This window comes from Chaetomium globosum, genomic scaffold, assembly GCF_000143365.1.
Source record: "Chaetomium globosum CBS 148.51 scaffold_5 genomic scaffold, whole genome shotgun sequence".
Taxonomy (NCBI): domain Eukaryota; kingdom Fungi; phylum Ascomycota; class Sordariomycetes; order Sordariales; family Chaetomiaceae; genus Chaetomium; species Chaetomium globosum.
In genome coordinates, this window is record NT_165980.1 from 1 (window position 1) to 16,385 (window position 16,385).

Genomic DNA, 16,385 nt, shown 5'->3' on the forward strand with positions numbered 1-16,385 from the left:
GTTCAACGACAGTTGTTTTAACTTAGCAATTCATCATATGAACCACCAGTTTTTCCAGCGGCTTACACTAAACAAGCTAGTATGTAATAGCTCATGTGCTACTTATTTGCTGAAGCTGCTTAAATTTGTGAGCCGGTTTTACCAGCGAGCCGTTCCTGGGCCACGAGCCTTTCCTGAGGCGCGAGCCGTTCCTGAGGCAGCCACCCACCAAATTGACTTAGCGAATTTGACGCGTCGGTACCACGCCATCCTTTCTCCCCGCTGTGCCGCCCGCCCGTCCCGTCTCTGCCGCTGCCCGTGGTGCCCGTCTCTGTAAGTCAGCCCCCTACTTTCAAGGTTGTGGTGAAAGCCATTACCCCTGGTTTCCAAATGCCCTCGGTTCCATTCGCTGCAGTTCACCACGACTTGTGACATCCAATGCGCGAAGATGCCCGGGCATTCACGAGTCATTATGGCGCAACCAATTGCGATGGGACAGTGTCTGGTACTTGCCCTTATTACCTGTTACCCCCGACGAAGTTTGAGCTAGGTACATAGGTAGTTGACATATGCTGACGGGACTTTCGGACAGTATCTCTACCAATCCCGACTGCGTCGTGCCACCCCTCCAGGCCTACTTCAAGCCATGTATGCCCGTTCCATGCATCGTGCCACAACGGCTCAAAGCTGATAAGATGTTAGCCCGTACACTAACAGGCCTTCTCCACGCAAGAGGCCGGTATGTCCAGTTCTTTTGCTGGTCCCTGTATTTGCTTAAAGGCTAATGGAACCCGTTAGCACTGACAACACAAGCCTTACTTCACGCCAGGCAATACCTTGTACGTAGAAGAAGGGTAGAAGGCTGGCTTCAAGTTCTGTATATGACTGATTCGACTAACCGAGATCACTGCGTAGTCCTCTATTACTATACTCTCGCCCCCCGGCGACCTCTCCTTTGTTAGTATACGATCATGGCGTTGGAGCTTGTGGGAGGATATGTAACTAACCTGGTATAGCATCATGTCTAATCTATGGGGGACCGAACTTGACGATAACCTCGTCGATCCCCTCCTGCGAGGCGTATGGCACATTGGACACTTGTGTTTTGCTGGCCAGTACGGGCTAACAGAGTGTTATGGAAGCCGGGCGCGGACGCCAACCCCAACCCCCCCCAGCAGAGCACCAGTATTAGCACGGGTACCAGTACCAGTACCAGCACCAGTACCAGTACCAGCACCAGTACCAGCGCCAACGCCAACGCCAACGCCAACGCCAACGCCAACGCCAACGCCACCAATCCTGTAAGGCTTCAAGTCTCGTCCTTCCTTTCCAAGTTGTGAATGAACCTAGCTGACAGTTGGACTACAAGCTACATGCAAAGAGTTCCTTGGTATAGTACACTGGCTGCTGTCCTCTGCCATTTGACTGACATCTGTTGTGGCAGACCGAGAGAGAGAAGACCCTTTGGGGCAAAACCTCGATGGACGTTCGCCGCGTTACCAAACGCCGCCGTAGACCCGAGCCCGAGCCAGAACAACCGGGTTCGAATGATGACGCAGTGGCGGCCGAGATGGCTAAGGACGACGCCAACGAGCGTAAGCTCACAGACGTGAGTTTGCGGCAAGTTTTCTTGTTCCACCAGCGCAAGCCGGAGAAGGACGAGGAGGTAATATACCCCTGTCTAGTTATTTGGTTGTTAGTTTCTAATTAATATGGCAATAGAACATTAAGAGTATTTACGGCGACGATGTGGACCCTTTCGGCTTGGAGTGGCAGGAGGCCCGTACGCGGTTCATGAACGACCAGAAAAACTGCAAGTTCCGCGTGCTCGAGCATATGGAGGCATGGATCTGTTGGCAATTGTATGGTGGCTAGCACTAATATATGACAGAAACTACTTACAACCCATGCCGAGCACCCTGAGTATACAAACATACTCAATGTGGAGCTGCCAGTCCCTCGGGACTACCTTAAGCGGATGACGGATGCGGCCTGGGCGGAGGAGAGCTTCTTTAAAGTGTGGACATATATGGAGGGGCGGCTGGACTTCAAGCGGTCTTCTAAACTGGGACAGTACTATATACGCAGTAAGTATCATTCGCATGCGGGTTAGGTTGTACTAATGCGAGAGGGAAGCGATGTTCAAAGGCCTGGCCCTAGAGGTAGCAGAGTGGTATGTACTGTATACGCAGGATTGGTGAACTGGCTTTGGGGACTGACTATTGGTGTTGGCGGGTAGGATGCGGGTCAAGAAGCAGGACGCGGACGCTGGTATTGCTCGCCGCGTTAAGTTGTTGTCGTACTACGACGACATGCCAAAGAAGTCGGGTATGTTATTATTTGTCTATGGGATTGCGATGCTTACTGACATCATTGTAATAGAGTATAGGAGTCTCAACGAGACTCACTTTGCGTGGGTCTTCGAGCGGCAGCGCCGCCAGAAGAAGCAGAAGAAGAACTCCTCTGCGACGACCAAGGCCAACCTCGGTAAGTAATCTCCCTCCCCCCCCCCCCCAAGCGTCTGGGATGAATGGGTTGGGTAGGATTGCTGATAGCTATATAACATGTAGAACGATTTGTGATTGACGAGGCGCCGCCGTCGGACAGGGAGGAGTAAGCGGTGGGGGGTTGTGTGGGCGTTTGGCGTGTGTTTTGCCTTTTCCTTCATTATTAGCATGATACCCATTTGCTTCAAGTTCAAATTGCTGTCAATCCAAAGCTTCAATGATCAAAATTGACAATTGTGTTGAAATGAAGTAGTCAAACGCCGTGGAAACAGTGGAAGCAGTTGCGATCGTGGTAATAGTAAGTTCAATTGAAGGTTGGTCGAAGGTTCAGGTTTTTGGTGTATATTGAAATAAGCCCCTTTTCGGCCTCACAACGTACCTTCCATGTTAATAGGCCCGGGCACAGGCACCTTCCAGTCAATAAGCCTTTACAACAACTGCAAGAATTTTCAACCACTCCACCTCCCGCCTCCCACCTCCCACTCTTTCTCGCAAGTCGCGTCGTTATCCCTCTCGTTGATGCCGTTTTTTAAGCTCAAGATGCCACGCGCTTTACAGCATCGTGCGAAGAAGGCGTTGATTCGCCGTCGACTGCAGAAGCGCGAAGCTGCAAAGCGCCAGCGCCTTAACTCGACCGACCGGGAACGTGGCTCTTCGCCTCAGCGTCCTCGTCACAAAGAGCCGACCGATAGCGACGGCGATGGCGGCGATTGGGAACCGATCACATCTGCTACTGTAGGTTAGACCAACTACTCATGTACCAGATCACTAATCTGCTGCCTGTAGGATTTCGACGACTTCGAGCTTGCCCGAGCCTTGATCGATGTAGTGAACGAAGCAGACCACGTCGTCTATCCCAACCCCGAGACCGACGAGTATCAACTTGCAGACGACGGTCCGCTCCAGCAAGAGCTGCAGGAACTGGCCGAGTACCAGTATGCCGCTGATACCATCGAGAGCCACGACGATGAAGCGGAAGGCATCTCCGCCGCCAATGAACATGAAGAGGAGGTGCTAGATACCATCGCGGTTGCCGCACCCTGGGACACCACCGGTCAATACCAAACCTCCGAGCCCGAAGACCCGTTCGCAGCCTCGCAACCAGTTGAGCAACACCGTAAAGCACACGACCTGTCGGAGTTTGCCTTGGGTTTAGGCCTGTATTGCATCATTCACAGTGTATCCCGCAAGCAATACTCAACTCTCCTTCAACTTCTCAAACTGCTTGGTCATTCCGATAAGATCAGTCGGTTGCCCGATAGCCTTGACACTCTGAAGCGCCACGTCCGGGAATCGATACCGCGTATCGACATGCGTGTGGTCAAAGACCTGCCGCTGAACCCTAAGAAGTTGTCGTCGTCCCGGATGTTGTCGGCAATCATGTCGGGTGAAAGCCCTACACAGGACCTCTTCTTCTTGAACCCTGTGGACCTCCTTCGCCGCATTCTTAGCTCCCGCATCTCCAGCACATTACACTTCGGTATGGCTCAACTTGTGGATAACCCGTCGGAGGCGTGGCATTCGATGCAATGGGCCGGCTCGGTACGCACCACCAGCGGCGAATTCGCATACTATCCGCCCTTCCCTTCCATGGAACCCATCTTCCCTGGCGACATTATCGCATACCAATGCGCGTTCCCAGCCTGTACCGGCTGCCATGAAAAGGTCGCTACAAATGTCAGGGTCGCCACGAAAGTCCATCTCGGACAGATCCAGGCAATGTTCCGCGATCATCGCGATAGTTCCCGTCATCTCGGCAACTTCATCGGCGACCCCAGCACCGGGGCTGAGAAGAACACGAAAGGCGATGTTGTCCTGGTTATCTCACGGATATGTTCTGGCAAGTTCATCAACCGACAGTTCGTCCAGAAGGGCAAGGCGATCAAGATCAACCCAGCCGAAGATACACTAGATGACGACGAGCTGGTCCTTTGCATGAGCCCAATGGAGCTTATTTCACCAGCCATGGTCACCGGCCGTCGCGACAACATCCGCTTCGACTATGCGTTTGGCAGCAAAGTGCGGTTCCCGGGTGATCCAATCGCTAGACGTGAACAACCATTGATCACCCGCATATTCGACCGGGAGCATATGGCGCTGGTGCCACCCTGCCTAGTCTCTCTGGTCCCTGGTGCCCTCGAAGTCGATGAGTTTGGCCGCGACTGGCTGGTCAAGACGTTCGCTCAAGGTGCAGAAGGTCGTGTCCGGTGTCTCCCGTGCCTGAACTTCAACGATGGCTTCGCACTATGACCAAGTCCATCATGGGCTGCTATCTTCAGATCGCCGCTATGCCGAGAAGCGAACACACCCGCCAGATCAACGTCCTACCGGTTACACTGGGACCACATGGTGCCAATATGCACGATGTCATGAAGGCCTTGGCGCCGCTGAGAGCTCTCGACCGTGGTATTGCTGTCGATATCAACGGGGAGCGCACTATGCTGTGCGTATCCATCTTCGCCCTGACCGGCGACATGCCACAGCAACAACAGAACTCAGGGTGTCCGAGTGTCGCGGCCAATCTTAGTTGCCGATCGTGTCTCGTCACTTCCAACAACCGTGATGACCTCGACGTCGACGTGATAGGCAATGCCCGTGGCCATATGGAGATGGTTCGCCTTCGTCGTTGGATGGATGAGGAACTGCACCAAAAGTACAAGAAGGAGGCGTTTTCGACCAAGCACGGTATATCTCTTGAGGTGCCTGCAGTCATGTATGTCGCCCCAGCACTGGATCTTATCGGTGGTCGCCCCAGTGATGCCGCACATTCGGAGTTCAATGGTATCACCAAGATGATACACCAGCTTCTCCTTGACGCAGTGAGTACCCCCTTGATATAGCGACCAAAGCTGACATAGAGGTATAGGCTCTGAAGCCCGACAGCGTCGTTGCCTACACTAAAGCCTTGCGTCGAATACCGTTCCCACCCGGATGGGCTCGAATCCAATCCCCATACAATGTACTAAGGTACAGTTTGCAGGAGCATGCCCGTTGGTCTGTCTTGATGACCATAATCTCGCTATTATGGTTGAAGGAGTCTGACCTCAAGCGCCCTTTTGCCCGTGCAATGAAGGCAGTGTTTGATCAGTCCAAGCTGACAGCTAGCACTGCGTGTTCAATTGACGCAACTATAGCCACGAAGGTGGAAGGTAAGAGCCTTATCGACATTCTAACTATCACCTTGGCTGCGATCGTCAAGACAAACTCGGCCTTGTCAACCCCTGAGATGACTATAGAAGATCGCGACGACAAGGCGATGTTTGAGAGTATTCGCCTTAGCAGACGGTTATTTCAGCTAATGTGTGAAGCTGCAGCGCAGTCCACTGACCAATCGACCCGTGCTGCTCGTCGTCGTGGACGCGGTACTGCGGCAAACTCGCGCGCAGCTTCTGTGGCCCCCGCCGTGGCTGGCGGGATATCAACACCAGCAGCAGCAGCCGCCATGGCCAACACTATGGCTACGATGGAGATCGAGGAGGACGATGCTGTCGACAATGATGTCAACATCGACCAGCATACCGTCGCCCAAAAAGCCCACAAGTATCGACAGTGGAGCGCTCGCCCGAATGTGCATATCGGCCTGCACTACATCGACGTGTATCGCCGGTATGGATTGGTTTCGTTGTTGATGGTCTTGCCAGGAGAGATGAAGCATAAGTAAGTGGTATTGCCCTCGAGTGTTAAGCCACGACTGATGCGCTTGGTGGACAGGCTATGGAAGAACCTTGTGGTTACGATGAACCACCGCAACCCCGAGAAGGACTGCCTGTCGTACGAGAATATGATGCAGACTGTGCGCCTTATCTTGCTGGATGGCTTCCAGGACGAGCCGGATATAACCAAGAAACTGAAGAATCTTGCAGCATCGGTACCGACGTTGTTCTCTTCATTGCTCCCGCACGACGAGCTTGCCCGAGATGATGCAGAGGACGAAGATGACCCGTCCATCACACTCAGGATCGTTACCGACGGGTCTCATCCAGCGGCGACTGTATTGATAGCGGTCAAAGCCAGGGTATACAAGGCGATGGGTTTCCCCACTCGCGAGGCTGAATTCCAGCCGGTCTTTGCTCGGCAGGTTCGGGATGCATACCGGGCTGACTATGGTAGGAACATCATCATGAGTACCAATTTACGGGTACGCTGGTGGAAAAAGGTCTCCTTCGCAGACAGGTATGTACACGACCGCCCCCTTCCCTACTACGGCGCATTAACGGATCATTTAGCAACAACCCGACTGGGGCTCGGCGTCTCGTTTATCAGCGAGGGCAGTACGTGGCTTTCCGGATAGCTGGCGACATCGGCCGGCTGGACCACATCATGACGCATGAACCCATTGCAGGTTAGTCCACATTCTACACGGGCCACGGGAGCGCCCTCTGTGCCATCTGCAATCACTGCTTATAGGCAGCCCCCCTTGTCTGGTGGAGTTGCGTACCAGGTATGACTTGCTAACAATGCCAATGATCTGCAGGCACAACTTATGTCTTCCTCATCGTTACTCCACTCCGCAAGATAGAGGCCTCGGAGCCTCTCACGGGCCTTCCCTTGATGCAGATTGCTCAGCCCGGCCAACATATCGGCATGGCACAGGAAGATGATCGCTGTTGCCAGCTGATTGTCGGTTTACCCGCTCTCCATCGCAGCCGGTTGTACATGGTGCCATTCACCACCGAGGCAGGAGAGGATGGTCGGCGCTTGGTGACCAACATCAACCATGACCTCACTGACGACACCCAGCTTCTCTGTGTCAATTGGCGAGTGCAGTTCACTTGATCACAACACAGCATATCCATAGTGCGGCACGCCGGCAATGGAGTATGGCACAAGGCAACTGGGTGGAGCCAAGGGGCGAGCATGGATGCAGGTTGCAGTGGCTGTATGTAGCGATAAGGAGATTGGGAGAATACTGATTGCGATAAGTGAGCTGAGGCCACAATTAAATGGGTCCGTGTATGTGGTCTGTGCATCGATTTGACCGGGCCCACTTCGGGCCCCTGAGCTTGGACCCGGCTCGCGTTACTGAGCGGCTCGTGGTTTGGAACGGCTCGTGGTTTACAAGCCATATACTAACCGCTAGGCAGCGGCTTGTTGCCAATTCAACAGCTTCTATAATTGAACCGCTTCATGCATATGAGCTACTCATTTCTCTGAGCGGTTCAATGGCTATGGAGCCGCTGATCAACGAAAGCGGCTGGTCGAAACCAAGCCGGGATATATTCGCACTTACCAACAAGCGGCTCAGAACCTCGAGCTGGATTTTAATGGTAAATCAACAGCTTATTGAACCCAGCATGAGACGGCTAAGATGACATGCTCAGGTCACATCGCGCCATCCACAGCATCCACGGACAAGACGACGTTGTGTATCCACGCTCCTGGTACAAATCCAAAATCCAATCAACCAACCCATATCCCCCCCTTGTTACATACCACCAAAGACCAAAAGGCTTTGGATGCCAACCCCACCAAAACCATGTTGCCGTAACAGTTCCCGGCCCTGATGAACAGGAAACTCTACCACTACCATGACATTAATGCTTTGAGCACCGACCCCACCTTCAGCCAAGAGCCGTAGGACGGCGGACAGCGTCCGGCCGGTAGCTAGCACATCATCCACGACCAACACCGACGCCCCTTTACGGACCACATCCCGCTCCATCTCGATCCTCTCCTTTGATTCATGGGATGTCGCGGATGAGATATGTGACGAGGATTTAAGGACGGAAACAGTGGGCGGCGGGAGCTTCCCAGCTTCGCGAATGAGCACCAAGGGTATGTTGACCTGCGAGGCCAACGCCGATGCGAAAACAAAGCCGCCAGCTTCGCAACACACCACCGCATCAAGTTTATTCCAATCGCCGGCGAAGTGACTTGTCATCAGCGAGGTGCATAGGGCCAACCCACCTGGTCGCTGAGAGATGTCGAGTACGTGGCGGAACGAGATGCCTAGGCGTGGAAAGTCGGGTATGGAGCGCACCATGGCAGCGAGGCGTTCCAGGTCCTCGTGTAAGAAGGGAAGGAGTTGCTGCTCGGCGAACGTTGCCCCTGCCTCGCTTCCGGCTGTGTCGTTGCTGAAGATAAGACTGGGACGGCTGTCCGTGACCACCAAACCTGATTTCTGGTTCTCGTTGTCCTTGCTACGAACTTGAACAACATCGTCAGCTTTGAGATATCCTCGGCGTGCCCGCCGCGTCTCTTCGTGGGTTTCCACGGAAACTTCCAGCAGCCTGGACCCAGGTACCAGGTGCGACATGGTCGCCACCGGGGCCTCGTCCCTCATTCCCGTTACAAAGAGAACATCGATACCCGAAGCACCATGGACTGCACTCAGAAAGTGTTCCTCTAGGAGTCGGGGACGCTGATACACTTGGGCCTGGAAGTAAGACGTCAGAGCCGGCCGGTGTTGCTCCTTGTAGGCACGGTCCTGGAACAAACGGTCCAAGTTGGCACCGGTAGCTGACGCATATTCGCGTTTGGTCGCATCGCTGATGCTGACTGCTTGTGCCCGAAACTTGTTGTTATTGAAGAACTCAACCCAAAGGTCGGCGCAGTAGTCCTTGCCGGCGCCGTGTTCACCGGTGACAAGGACAATCAGTTTCGGTTCCATCGGCACTCCCGGGAGCGGGCAAGCATATGGTAACACACAGCGGGGATCCAAGGCGTGTTTAAGGCGGGCCAAGCGACCGAGATTCGAACCAAACGCCGTAGCCGCCAGCGCGGCGTCTCTCGGGTCCGGCCCAAGGTCGGCTCCGTAAGCCCCGTTGCTGACGGGCAAAAGCCTCCCGACAACCTCATAAACCCAGCGGACGGACGCCAGAGCAATTTCCGTTCCGTCCTGATCCCGAGGCCAGACGGCGGTTATCACACAAGCAAAATCCCAGTCTCGACAGCCAAAGGCCGTAGAGTCCGGGGGCGCGTCGTTGATTGCCCCGCCGCCGTGTAGTAAATGGAGATAGCAAAACGGAGTGGGACGTGTCTCGACGGCGGCCACGAGGAGACTTGCAACGTCGGCTTGTCCAATGTTTTGAAGGAACAAACTTCGCTTGAATGAGGATGTCTTGCCTCCGCCGTGCCCGCCGTGCATCCCCGACATGTACATCTCGCTTTCGAATGCACCGACGCTGTCGACGATGTCGGAACTTGACGGTGGCCCCAAAATCATGGCGGCAGGGGTAGGGAGAGGCGTGGATGTTTCGAACAGGGTCACCCCAAGGAATAACTGGCCATCGTTCGAATACAGATATGCGTCCGCAGAACAGTTCCGGGGCAATTCTCTCACGATCCATGTGTTAAAGGTGTCGAGTTTACGCCGCGCCTCAAGGTCATCATTGAGCGGCAAAATCCAGTTGCGAACGGAGTATGTTGGGGCTGGGTAAGCCTTGAACATGACACTGACCACAATCCCAAGGTTCGTGCCAGCGCCCCTGAGCCCCCATAACAGTTCTTCATCATCTAGGCACATGGCATTGGGCGGTCGATGCTGGTTAGGCACACAGCCAACGCTGAGCACCTCCCCGGACTTGACGCTGACGATGACAGCACCGACAATTGCATCACACCCCAGCCCGTATTGCCTTGCCAGGTGCCCAATGCCGCCTTGTAGCCACAACCCCGCGCCCACGCTTGGGCGAGCCCCCAAGGGGACCGTTAAACCTGCCGCCATGACTTCACGGACAATATCGCCGGTTTTGCAGCCAGTTTCGGCGTGGACCAGGGTCCCAAACTCGCCGTGTTCCCCGGCCGCAAGGATATGGACCCGATTAAAAGCGCCCATGTCGACAGCCACGACATTGGGCCAAACGCAATGGCCACTATGGCCCCCGCTGATGACGGTCAAACCAGTGTTGTGTTGTAACGCCCATCGGACGCACTCCTGGACGTGGCCGATCTCTGATGGCTTCATGATCGCCGCGGGACGGCGTAGACGCGCTTCCCTGTTCTTGACTGTGTTGCCGCCGCCGTTTACAAACGGCACCACAGCCGTCAGCATCGGCAACGCGGTTGCATGCCGGCTAAAGGTTGCCATAACGTCGGGAGCGGCGAGCAGGATGTGGCCTGGGTCACCTGGCTCACGGCGGCCGAACGAGCGGCACACGTCGCGCCATTTGGATTTGACAGCATCGTCCTGGATAACCCCGCGATAAAAGCAGCAAAAGAGTCCAGTGCCGCATCGTTATGTGCAACGCGCACAACACCGTTAGGAAAATACTTGGTTTGATGGGGCACTAAGCCGTCCAGGTACAGGCCTTCACGATGGAAAACCACCACCAGTGCGTCTCGCGGTCGCTCCACAAGCATTTCAAGCGCCTGTTCGATGAATTTGCGCTTGGGCTTCATACCGTACATGCTGTGACAGAAGAGAATGACATCGAACTTTTCGCTGCAGTCTTGTATCTTGTCTTCTGTGGCGAAAGGTGCCCGATGGATGCGGGGCGGGCTTTGCAGACACGGCAGCGGAGACTCGGGGGTAGGCTGAAGCCTTTCTTCCAACGCTGTCGCAAACAAGGCGTTGGGTTCCCATGCGGTGTATTTCTTGATCTTCTCTCTCAGGGAATCAGGCAAGTAACCAAGAACGGTGTTTGGGCCCGGTCCAATTTCGAGGATGGAAATCTGGAGACGAGAGTCGAAGAGAGGAGAGAGCACTTGGGACAGCTCAGGAACGATGAAGTTCTCGTACGTAATCCATGCTAGGTCCTGAGTGAAGAGACCAAAGCCTGCGCTGTACTGTGTTTCAGACAGCGGATGCTGCGTAGAGGCTGCAGCTGCGGCTGCGGACTGTTGCTTGAGAGCACGCTTGAGGGAGTCGAGAGTAGCCATTTGAGTTTGTTGCGGTGCGTTGTAAGAAGATTGTTGGAATGCTCCGAGCGAAAAAGAAAATGGCTCGGGAACCATAATCATAATATGTCTTTGTGTCTGTTGATGACTGGTATCGTCGCTGCTCGTATTTGCGTCAAATTACGGGACACTGCTTAAGGGGTTGCCGACCGAGCCAGTCATCTGGGTAGCACAATATACGTGGGCTGTTGGCCTCAGCACATTCAAGATTAACTTATTGGATGATGCGATCTGTGTTGAGGGCCATGTTGAGGCCCACAGAGTCATTTTGTTTGCTGTTTCATCTCCGACGGGATGCTGCCTCCCGGCAGTCTTTGCTGGCAGCCGCCCACAGCGGTACACTTCAGGCGACGCCGCGTTTCTCTTTCGAGAGAAGCGGCCCGGCGACAAAAGCCACCGGTTTAGCTGCCTTGACTTGAGACAGGTTCGACACCAAAAGCACCTACAGCCGGAAGATTGGTCAGACGAAGGGCACCGCCAGAAATCACAGTACGGTGACGTCCAGAATCAAGGACGAAAATGACGAAGCGGAAGTTCAAAGTGCAAATGGATGGCGCTTACGGCAACGGCATACGAATGAAGCGGCGACATCGCAAGGAGAAGACTTCCAAGGAGCCCGAGGATGGGCCAAACTCATCGCAGCCAAGCAAGGTACTAAGACCAGGTGGAGAGGAGATGAGCGCACCCATCCCGGTGATAGACCCTAATGGTCTCAGCCGACCAGGTACGTCCTAGACTCCTAGTGCAAGTTCCCATTTCCCCTGAACAGCAGTCTAACTCTCTCGTTAGGCATCGGCACTCGAACCAGGATTGAAGAGTCTCCCGAGCAAAGCGTAAAGCGCCTCGGCAAGCTGGGAGATGCCGTGAGAACCATGCTCGAATGTATTGGCGAAAATCCCGACCGGCCAGGTGTCCTCAACACACCCGAACGATACGCGAAGGCGATGATGTTCTTGACGCAGGGCTATGGTCAGAACATCCATGAGATTGTCAACAACGCCATCTTCCATGAAGGTCACCACGAGATGGTGATTGTCAAGGACATCGACATCTTCAGCATTTGCGAGCACCACATGCTCCCATTCATCGGGAAGATGCACATTGCTTACATTCCTTACCACTCGGTCATTGGTATCTCCAAGCTACCCCGGATCGCCGAGATGTTTAGCCGGCGTTTGCAGATCCAAGAGAGACTAACCAAGGATGTTGCAAACACTATCATGGAGGTGCTTCAACCCCAAGGTGTAGCAGTGGTTATGGAAGCGAGTCATTTATGCATGGTGATGCGGGGTGTTGGGAAATCAACCGCAACGACGATAACGAGCTGCATGCTGGGTTGTTTTGAGGCGCAGGAGAAGACAAGGAAAGAGTTCCTAAGCTTGGTGGGGGTTAACAGACCGTGATGAAACTAGATCTGATATGGTCGGCGACTAGAAATCTACTGTGTAGCATGCTTTCAATGAGTCCATTTGGCTCCCCACACGGCGGGCCTTGTCTTGGTTAAGTGCGAAGCAAATTCCGCTCCCGGAGCGGCGTGGCCCCTGGCGTACTGTAACGGTCTGCCCACTTTGGGCAGATTTTCTCGCTTGTATTCGTGCTCAACATCCCTAATCCTGGCTGCTTCCAAACCCCACCCATTCCGAGCATAAAGGTTGTGGATGAGGAATAGATGCGAGCTCTTAATTGTACAATCCACAATGGACATGGCCAAGTTCCTTCCTTGATCTGTGCATCCCGGTGGTTCCTGTGCTTGCTGTGTTCGCTGTCCCCGTTTCCGCTCCGCTCCGTCGCGCCACGCCACCCACGAGACGAGTGGCTGGACCTGGAGCTTTTGGTCCGGCTTGCCCCGCGCTAGCTTTGAAACGGCAAAGCTTGGTGTCGCATGACAGGAGGAGCCCCGCAAATCGGTTTGCAGCAATAGGCCAGGGATAAGCTCCCCGACGGGAACTTGGTGGTGTGGGAGAAATCATCGATTGCAGATGTTCGGCTGAGGGGTCTGGAGGTTGTCGCGGGTTCCATTGCCCATTCATTTTCGTCCACAGGGCCACTTATGTACCCCACAAACAATAAGGCAAGAAACGTTATCGCGCAGATCTAGGACATTCGCCGGAGCAGTGACGTACACGGTGCATCGATGATCACGCACTGGACCGCACCGGAAAGACTACAGTTACCGCGGTAGAGTACAACTGCAGAGAGGAGTCACACCCGACATACGCGCATCTGCCCACGGCTTGCTGGAAACGCCCTGAGTAGCGAAAGCTTGCTCGAAGAGTGGCCATGCAACCCGAAACTAGCTCGACTCAGCCTGCCGGACGTGACGTCGGCCTCATCTTCGACCTCGCTCCGCTCGCCCTCCTCATCCTCTCGCCCACATGGCGCATCGAAAGGGCGTCAGCTCGCTTCCTCTCCGACTGGCACGTGTCTACCAACGACTGCATTGGCCAGTCTCTACTCCCCTTTCTCGAGAAGCAGCTCCGCCCGTTACGGCCCACGCATCTTGCTCACGTCACCGCCTTCATTGACGATGCTATCGCCGCCCGTGCCGAGCGTACCACTAACCCCTTCAATACATCCCACAACGTCTCCTGGCACGCCCGCGTGGTGCCCGTCTTTAGCGACCATGAGCTGCTGTCAATATTTCTTGAGTGGCACCAAGGCCCCCTGACAGTGACCGAGGACGACCTGGTCAAACCAGGCTTCTTGACCGACGAGGCCTTCCGCATCCTAGTGGATGGTGTCAAGGACTACGCCATCTTCCTCCTGGACACAAAGGGCTACATTGCGACCTGGAACCAGGGGGCCCAGTTACTCAAGGGATACGAGCGCGATGAAATCATCGGCAAACATTTTTCCATCTTTTACAGCAAGGGGGACATCGACATTAAAAAGCCCGAAATGGAACTCGAGATCTGCATGCGAGAGGGCCGCGTCGAGGACGAGGGGTGGCGGTATAGGAAGGACGGCAGCCGCTTCTGGGCTAACGTCATCATCACGGCCGTCTACAAGAATGGCGTCCACGTCGGCTTCGGCAAGGTCACGCGCGATCTGTCGGAGCGCAAATCGGCCGAGTCCCGCCTTATTGCCGCCTACGAGGAGAGCGAGAAGCTCAAGTCGGACTTCCTCGCTAACATGAGCCACGAGATCCGGACTCCCATGCACGGCATGCTGTCGGCCTGCACTCTGCTGCTCGATACGCCGCTCTCAACCAGACAGCGCGACATTGTTGGCATTATGGACGAGTCTGGAGAGGTCCTGCTGCAGATCATCAACGACATCCTGGACTACTCAAAACTAGCTTCCGGTACCTTTTCAATACATTCCGACATCGTCGGGGTAACGAGCATCATCACGTCGGTCGTTCGCGGCGCGCAGACCACGCTGCCGCCTTCGGTTCTTTTTGAAGTATTCCTGGCACCCGACCTTCCCAAGTCTGTACAGGGCGACCCGTTGCGATATCGCCAGATCCTGCAGAACATCGTAGGAAATGCCGCCAAATTCACGGAAAAGGGCAGCATCCGAGTTAAGGCGTCGGTGCAGAGCGAGGACGTGGATAGCTATACCGTGCTTACCGAGGTTACTGATACAGGCATTGGCGTCCCGAAAGAGGGCGCCCCCAGCCTTTTCACGCCCTTTATGCAGTTCGACACGACGACCACCAAGCAATACAAGGGCACCGGGCTAGGGTTGTCGATCGCGAAATCGCTTACCGAGTTGATGGGCGGTAGAATCGGCTACCGACCGAACCCGGATGGCCACGGGAGCGTCTTTTGGTTCACCGCACGTTTCAAAAAGATCAAGAGTTTGGAGAAGATGCATGATTGGAAGAACCCCATCACCGTAACCGAAAGAGTTGCAACACCAGTTCCAAGTTCCGACTTGGAAGAGTTGCAGAAGGAGCTCAAGATAGTCTCCTCTATCAAAAACCTACTGGTAGTGGAAGACAACCTGATCAATCAGAAGGTTATGCTGGGCATGTTGCGGTCTATCGGCTTTAAAAACGTCGGCCTAGCGTCCAACGGTGCAGAGGCCGTCAAAATTGTGCGCGGCAAGCCGGCCGCATACGATGCCGTGCTCATGGACATCAATATGCCCATCATGGACGGCTTCGCAGCGACCAGAGACATCCGAGCCGCCGGCATCTACGTCCCCATCGTCGCCATGACGGCCTATGCATTAAAGGGCGACAAGGAGCGCTGCCTTGAGAGCGGAATGAACGACTATATTGCCAAACCCGTTAATAAGGAGCGCCTGATCAAAGTCCTTGGGAAATGGTTGCTGAGGATGGTGGATTATCGAAAGAACTTCGAGGAGCGTCTCGCTGCAACGAGGCGAGACGGGGGTGCGGGCCTACTTGCCACCACGCCTGTCGCGACACCTGCCGCCACGCCCTCCGAGGAGCCGGGGTATTTTCCAGTCCAAACCGCCGACGGGGCCGCAGCTCCAGAGGCAGGTAACGGGGCCGCTCTAGCCCTTCCAGTCATGACAAAGTAACTCCGATCGGATATAGTCAAGCTTTGCTAGGGACTCTGTATCTCTAAGCGAAGTCGATTGTAGGCTTGGTGGTTGGGAAATTCCTGCTGGTATAGCATTTTTACACCCAGGGAGTAAGATTGATGTGTTTGGATGGAGTTTAAGCAATGAATCGATACCAAATTCATCGTGCTGCCACTCTACTTGGAGGGAGTCAGCATCTAAAGGGCCAGTTATAGGAGCATGGTTTTACCTAACATGCTTTTTTATATAATCCATCAATGATTGCATTCCTCAGGAAATGGAGCAGTTTATGACATAACGTGTGGTTTTCCATTCTAAGAGTCGAGCAAGCGGGTTGAAAGATAATAGAAGCTGAAAGTGTAGTTTCATTCTACTTCATTCTATGAAATTAGGGCATAGCGGAGTATGAATTATAATAATATGGATCGATAACACGAAGGCTTTCAGAACCAAGGACTTGACGCCAGCAGTCTTAGCCTCCGTCTCGCGTAAATACACCGATGCGTCGCCAAGGCCACCGCAGAAACCTTTTTGGAGCTCAGAGACAACCGAAGGAACCGGTGT

General features: G+C 54.3%; 4 protein-coding genes across 4 annotated transcripts; 3 read left to right on the plus strand and 1 right to left on the minus strand.

The window, feature by feature from the left end:
• Positions 1 to 115: 115 nt before the first annotated feature.
• On the plus strand, positions 116 to 7,262 carry CHGG_06820 (uncharacterized protein; the record flags this gene model as incomplete). The annotated part of the gene is made up of 20 exons (XM_001224475.1): positions 116 to 312; positions 572 to 627; positions 697 to 718; positions 1,109 to 1,280; positions 1,424 to 1,588; positions 1,702 to 1,803; positions 1,871 to 2,066; positions 2,116 to 2,152; positions 2,219 to 2,307; positions 2,362 to 2,466; positions 2,550 to 2,592; positions 2,759 to 2,784; positions 2,881 to 3,221; positions 3,273 to 4,655; positions 4,766 to 5,305; positions 5,521 to 5,635; positions 5,723 to 6,143; positions 6,198 to 6,659; positions 6,713 to 6,828; positions 6,961 to 7,262. Coding segments are annotated over 20 exons (4,890 nt in total), but the record flags the coding sequence as incomplete, so codon positions are not given.
• A 649-nt stretch (positions 7,263 to 7,911) lies between these two features.
• Positions 7,912 to 11,306, minus strand: CHGG_06821 (uncharacterized protein; the record flags this gene model as incomplete). Its single annotated transcript, XM_001224476.1, has 2 exons — positions 7,912 to 10,614; positions 10,680 to 11,306. The coding sequence occupies 2 exons, from the start codon at positions 11,304 to 11,306 to the stop codon at positions 7,912 to 7,914; spliced, it is 3,330 nt and encodes a 1,109-aa protein (XP_001224477.1).
• A 537-nt stretch (positions 11,307 to 11,843) lies between these two features.
• Positions 11,844 to 12,742, plus strand: CHGG_06822 (uncharacterized protein; the record flags this gene model as incomplete). The annotated part of the gene is made up of 3 exons (XM_001224477.1): positions 11,844 to 12,048; positions 12,114 to 12,604; positions 12,737 to 12,742. The coding sequence occupies 3 exons, from the start codon at positions 11,844 to 11,846 to the stop codon at positions 12,740 to 12,742; spliced, it is 702 nt and encodes a 233-aa protein (XP_001224478.1).
• A 464-nt stretch (positions 12,743 to 13,206) lies between these two features.
• On the plus strand, positions 13,207 to 15,818 carry CHGG_06823 (uncharacterized protein; the record flags this gene model as incomplete). The annotated part of the gene is made up of 2 exons (XM_001224478.1): positions 13,207 to 13,231; positions 13,600 to 15,818. 2 exons carry the CDS (start codon positions 13,207 to 13,209, stop codon positions 15,816 to 15,818), a joined length of 2,244 nt encoding a protein of 747 aa, XP_001224479.1.
• Positions 15,819 to 16,385: the final 567 nt, after the last annotated feature.